The sequence below is a fragment of the Cottoperca gobio genome, chromosome 11 (assembly GCF_900634415.1).
Source record: "Cottoperca gobio chromosome 11, fCotGob3.1, whole genome shotgun sequence".
Lineage (NCBI taxonomy): Eukaryota > Metazoa > Chordata > Actinopteri > Perciformes > Bovichtidae > Cottoperca > Cottoperca gobio.
In genome coordinates, this window is record NC_041365.1 from 1,714,262 (window position 1) to 1,720,261 (window position 6,000).

The 6,000-nt window shown below is 44.1% G+C and overlaps 1 protein-coding gene across 7 annotated transcripts in view; it reads left to right on the forward strand.

Moving 5' to 3' along the window:
* fam49al (family with sequence similarity 49 member A, like) overlaps window positions 1–5,681 on the forward strand; it is a 31,854-nt gene extending 26,173 nt beyond the window's left edge. For all 7 annotated transcript variants that reach the window (XM_029442645.1, XM_029442641.1, XM_029442644.1 and 4 more), the window contains 8 exons: window positions 816–921; window positions 2,985–3,121; window positions 3,225–3,302; window positions 3,463–3,579; window positions 4,205–4,284; window positions 4,610–4,736; window positions 5,069–5,139; window positions 5,225–5,681. In XM_029442645.1, coding sequence (XP_029298505.1) covers window positions 816–921; window positions 2,985–3,121; window positions 3,225–3,302; window positions 3,463–3,579; window positions 4,205–4,284; window positions 4,610–4,736; window positions 5,069–5,139; window positions 5,225–5,288 — 780 coding nt within the window. In that variant the 3' untranslated portion in view covers window positions 5,289–5,681. The remainder of the gene's footprint in view (window positions 1–815; window positions 922–2,984; window positions 3,122–3,224; window positions 3,303–3,462; window positions 3,580–4,204; window positions 4,285–4,609; window positions 4,737–5,068; window positions 5,140–5,224) is intronic.
* The last annotated feature ends 319 nt before the right edge of the window (window positions 5,682–6,000 follow it).

Below are 6,000 nucleotides of genomic sequence, written 5' to 3' on the forward strand. Positions count from 1 at the left end.
CAATGCTCCGGTAGAGGCATAAACATCACCCGATGATGAACACAGAGCTTCCGTGTGCTCAGATTCAGCGGCACATTACTGCAAAGCAGTTCCCTCTGCAGGATGAGTGATTGCTCAGCTGTTGGCATTGTGCTCCACTTGTTAACAAGTAGCGCTGGATCACTTCCTCTCCTTGAGGAACTTTCTTAAGAAAGATTCATCCACTAAACTGTACTAGCTTGATTATTGTTTTCTCTGAATATGTGGACCTGCTAAGGATTTGTGAGGCCACTGCTGACATAAAGGGACATGTTGAGTTCAATCATCGTTGCACTGGGGGACATGTTCCATCATTACCGTTAACATGAGCACCGTAGTGAGTAAATCCTAAATACAGTCTCCTGCTGCGAGCAAATGTGTATTAATCCAAGGCTGAAAATAGTCCCCAATAAATTCTCTTTTCACTCCTGTTTGCTTTTAGATGTAAAACTATATATTTGTATTTATTTACACCTTCAACAGGGACACATGCTGGTTTGTGCTAGGACTTGATGACAATAACATGTTCCTACTTTCTTGTTTAGTCCTGTGGGATAGCTTGGTTAACCTTTCATTTATTAAAATAAAGTGTAGTGTGAAGTGTTAGTGGATGTTGTGTTGCATGTTAATGCTGGTAACCGACATTTGACACAGATTCTCTTTTTGCTGAGTGCTACCAAAGTTGAAAATGTTTTCGCTAAAGTGAAATGTGGCTTGAAGGAAGAGACGATAGAAGAGATGTGGAGGTTGTTTTGGAGAGTAACATCTGTGCTTCTGCCCGTGTTGCTCGCCTGCAGGCCATCCAGAACCCAGGCGACCTCGCTCTGCAGGAGAAGGCCTGGAACGCAGTCTGCCCCCTGGTGGCCAAACTGAAGCGCTTCTACGAGTTTTCCCTCAGACTGGGTGAGCATGGCTAATACATTCAATCTATGGAGTTATTTCAATGTAACACACTCTCTGCTGCTCATATTGGAAGTCTGATACGAGCTGGAATTATAGCGCCTTTAACCTACATTTAGAAAAATGTCAGCCGGTCAGAAACAAGGAAGCAAGGCCTTGACTTTCGCTTTGTCTTCTCGACAGGATGTAAGACATGTGACGTGTCGTATGTGACAGACAGATGCTGTTAATACATCGACACATTGTATATGATTCACTGAATCATTGTTAAGGGGATGAAAGTGGAGACTTTTATCATTGCGAGTGTGTGATTTTACAGCATTCCTCAACACACACACACACACACTCACACACACACACACTACGATGTCCTCCCAGCCATTTCTGCAGCATCCTGACCGAGCAGCCAGGCAGCCGTTGCTACGGAAACAGTGGTACATGGTGGTCCAACACAAAGAGAGACGAGTACGAGCAGAGGAAGAGAGTTGGCCCGCCGCCTCTGCTCTGCCTTCCAATAATACTTTGATGTCATGGACATCGTGTTCTCAGCTTACCACAGAAAGAGGGCGAACTAATCATTTATGATAATGTATCTCCGTATGGAGAGAAAGGGAAGAAGGACTGGGAGAGCACAAAGTGGAAGATCTCTCCTGAACAACAAGAGTTCTCATATACAGTAAACAAACAGCTGCGGTGTGTCTCCGTCCAATCTGTCGGTATATCCTCTCAGGAATCAGGGCTCGGGATAGCGCTCCGTGCTAACAGCAGGAGGGAGAGTTTCTGCCCAGGACCTTTAGATGAAACACTTCATCGCTGTATTTATAGAAGGCCCTTATGCATTGTTAATGCAGAGGAAGGGATGGGACCTCAGGGGACTTTGCTTCTGATGCATTACACAGAGCCTCTGAGGTCCAGCTCTAGTGGTTTCTGATTTGTTAGAGGCAGCAAAGCAGGGAAAAGGCTTAGGTTCAATAACATATGTGACACAGGGGATATGTCTGGTCACTGATACGGATACAGTGTCCACAAGGATGCTCGGTCAGCCGCAGTGGGATCTATATGGAGTAACCGTAACAGTATATGTTCGTTTAGTTTGTCTTGAAATGTGTTGTTAATGCAAAAAAAGATCCTCATACATACCTTCCATTCGCTGCTACTAGATACCAAACTGTTGGTGGTTTGAGTTGCATTGTGGGTAATGTAGGCGGCAGGTTTTGACAAGGAAGAAGAATGAATGTAAGTAACAATAAGTACTCTTTAAGGGATCGCCAAAGTCATTACATGTCATCTATACCACATTTTGTGGCAATCCATGAAGTGGTTGAGATTAACAGAGGTTAAAAAGTCACACAATAACACAAACGAACCGATTGAGGCAGCGATAGACCAAAATTACTCTTTTTGTCAAAGGAGTCTGGTGGTTTTGAAGAGAGCAGCTTCAGTTCCCTGTAGGAAAGGGCTGTCTGACAGCAAGGCTGCTGACAGCAAGGTAAAGCTATGAAAATATTCTAAATATAGCGCACACTGATATTGATTTTGTTAGGTGGTTAAATTTGTTTTGCCGCTGCCCCCGTGCCAACCACGATCCACAGCTGGTAATACACCGACTAGAGATGAGTACCTCATACAACCACACTTCAACACATCCAAACTGCCCCTTTAAAGCTGCGAGCCGTACAAAAAGTATTAAGAAGAAAAATAACGTTGTCCCAAAGCTAAAGTTCTGGTCACATTAAATGTTAAATCCCACCCAGAGAAGCTCTCAGATGGGATCCAAACAAAGGTCTACTGCCTGAGGCCAGATCCCACTGTGCTGTAAAAGTGGGTCCGTTTCTAAATGCCCAACAGGTTATCCAGCGAGGAGGTGACAGATTTCATCAGTTTGAACCGGTTTAAATCCTCCCGCTGCTGCATTTTTGTTTTTAAATCCGGTGACATGAAAGAGACTTAAGATCCGGTGCCAGATTACAGAGAATTCCCGCCGTCTGAACACCAGGAGATAAAATATGTACAGTGCAGATTGCCCCTTGTGCAGATACATTTCTGACTTCAAAGTGTGTTTGCAGAGAATGCCCTGCGCAGCCTGCTGGAGGCGCTGACCAGCCCGCCCTACGCTCCCATGCAGCACCTGGAGAGAGAGCAGGCCCTGGCCAAACAGTTCGCTGAGATCCTTCATTTTACACTCAGCTTTGATGAACTAAAGGTGAGGGGAATCATGTGTCGGGTCTGATTACAGCACTCAGAGAAGGACCTTTTCTGTACTGAAAAATCAATACCACAAAATCACCTCTTCTCTCACCACGCAGATGACAAATCCAGCCATTCAGAATGACTTCAGCTACTACAGGAGGACTATAAGTAGGAACAGGCTGAACAACCAGCAGGTGAGGCCTTGCAGACGTGCTGCACAGAGAGATGCACCAGCCAATCTTTCCGTTTGTCATTCAGAGTTACACAAATCAGAGCCACTCTCATTTCACCGACTGGATGACTCGGTTATTGATGATGAATTCTTTGTTTTTAAATTTTGTTTTGGGCACTCAGCTGGAAGCGGAGAACGAGGTCAACAACGAGATGGCTAATCGGATGTCCCTGTTCTACGCCGAAGCAACACCGATGCTGAAGACTCTGAGTAACGCCACCACCAAGTTTGTTTCAGAGGTATGTTTCCAGTTATTCCCAGGTCAGATCTATAGATATCGAGGCTTGGTTAACACAAAGAGTTTGCACCTTTGAAACTGAGCTGGAGTCCAGATTTAAAGGGGGAAAACTCACTTTGTCAGTGCTTGACATACATTTGGGTATCTGGAGTGCCAACCAAAGTCACAATGAAGGTGACGTCCTGCACTAACTGACCATCATGCAGATTAATTATTAAAAAGCTGCAGAGCACAGAATACATCCGTTTTACAATAACATACAACTCTGCATGTAAAATAAGTGTTTTTTAAATAACATTACATGTAACTTGTAACTGTGAAAGCTTTCAGAAGTCTTTAACTAACTGACACCTGAGGCAGAAGTTACAGGACATGCTGTTCACAATCGCCTTTCATCAAAGTTGCCTTACCTTCCTTTCCTTTAACCAAACTGCAGATGTACTTTGTCTCCACCTTGTGGGAGAACATTTAGTTTACTCAGTAAATAAAGTACAAAGTGCATTTGTCAGCGAGGGAAGGGATGCACGTTCTCAGAGTTTGTTTAATTCACACACATTGAAATTAATGTTATTTTTATGCAGAGGCTTTTCTTCTTCTTCCCCCCCCCCCCCCCCCACGTCCTTCAGAATAAGACCTTGCCTATAGAGGACACCACAGACTGTCTGAGCACCATGGCCTGCGTGTGCCGTGTCATGCTGGAGACTCCGTGAGTACTTCCCTTTCTCTCGATCAATTAATCTCCTTCTCTGCCTGTCCTCCTCTCCAAAGGTCAGAAGCTTAGTTTTTAATAAGGCTCTTTCAAAGAGAACACAAAAGAGGCATTTTCTCAACTTTGAGCCACTAATTCAACAAACTGAATCCTACTAAATGCATACAGGGAATCATTCATAAAGTCCTTCACGCTACATTTCAAATGTTCCATTTTTACGAGATGTCTTTATATGAATAGAAAGTCATCCGGACTGTGACCCCTGACTGTGACTCTGGTTCTTATCTAACTCTTGATCCTCCGTGACTCGTCTCTGTCTCAGGGAGTACCGCTGTCGGTTCACCAACACAGACACCATGCTGTTCTGCATGAGGGTGATGGTGGGAGTCATCATCCTCTATGACCATGTTCACCCTGTCGGGGCTTTTGCCAAAACCTCCAAAATCGATGTGAGTACAAAGAAAAAGGAGTGTTTGAATTTCTGTTCCTTCACTAGAAGCTGTGCAACATTTGGAGCCGATGTAGACGTGATTCTGCACCCGACGATGCGCTCTTAATGACATTAAATAGACATTTCAAGAGTAAACAGTAATACTTTGTGTATTTGAATCTTTGCATTTTCCTTGGACATTTCTGCACAAAATGTTTCTTGTACAGATTATTTATAGTATATACAAAGACATGCTCATGTATGATACATATTGAACATTACGCAAGTCTTCTTCTATACATGAGCTGCTGACCTTTCTCTAACACCCTGCGTTGTCTCTTCGTCGAGCAGATGAAGGGCTGCATCAAGGTGCTGAAAGAGCAACCGTCCAACAGTGTGGAGGGACTTCTGAACGCACTGAGGTGTGTATGACGCGTGATGTCTCAACGACGGAGACAGAGACACAAGGAGAGCCTTCTGATTTGAACTTATCCCTCTCTTCTTCAGGTACACGACACGGCATCTAAATGATGACAGCACCTCCAAACAAATCAGGGCCCTCCTGCAATGAGAAGGTGGAGAGGAAGGTGGAGAGGAAGACGAGGAGGAAACAAACGCCAGTGGCTGATGAACCTGTGTGTTTACAACGAACAAAGTCATGTCCAGGTTTAAGAGAAACCTGATGATAAGAAGAGGAAAAATAATTATATATATTGTCAGCTGTCCATCATTCTGTCTCTCATTTTGTAAAGTAAGAAAAGAGAAAAAAAAGCCAGAAAGGAAAATATAGATATATATTAAAACAAGTGAAACAAGCAGCAGATGAAAAGTAAGTAGGATTAAAGAGGAAGCTATATTGTGAAATTTAAAGTCAGAACCGACGCAAACTGAAAATGTAAAAAAAAAAAAAAAAGGGTTCATGTTCCAGCAGTAGTCTGACAAGTATTTTTGCACACAAACAACACCATCTCCTGTCCCTCTGAAATCTGATCCCCCCCCCCACACACACACACACTTTGAAGCTCTCGAGGTTGCAGGTGCAGCGGCGCCGCTGTGTCCTTCAGCTGCACCGATCTCCACCTGCAGGATATTTATGAGGCAATGTGATGGATGCACTCCGGAGATTTGCTTCTACCTGTTGTGTTTACTTTGTGCATCGGTGCCGCTGAAGGAAAGGAGGCGAGGAGATGAGTATTATTTTTTAGGATTCCATCCTTTTCGCCCTGATTTCTCCCTCATTGCCACTCACCCTCATCCCTATCCCCCGTCCGTCCACGGGATAT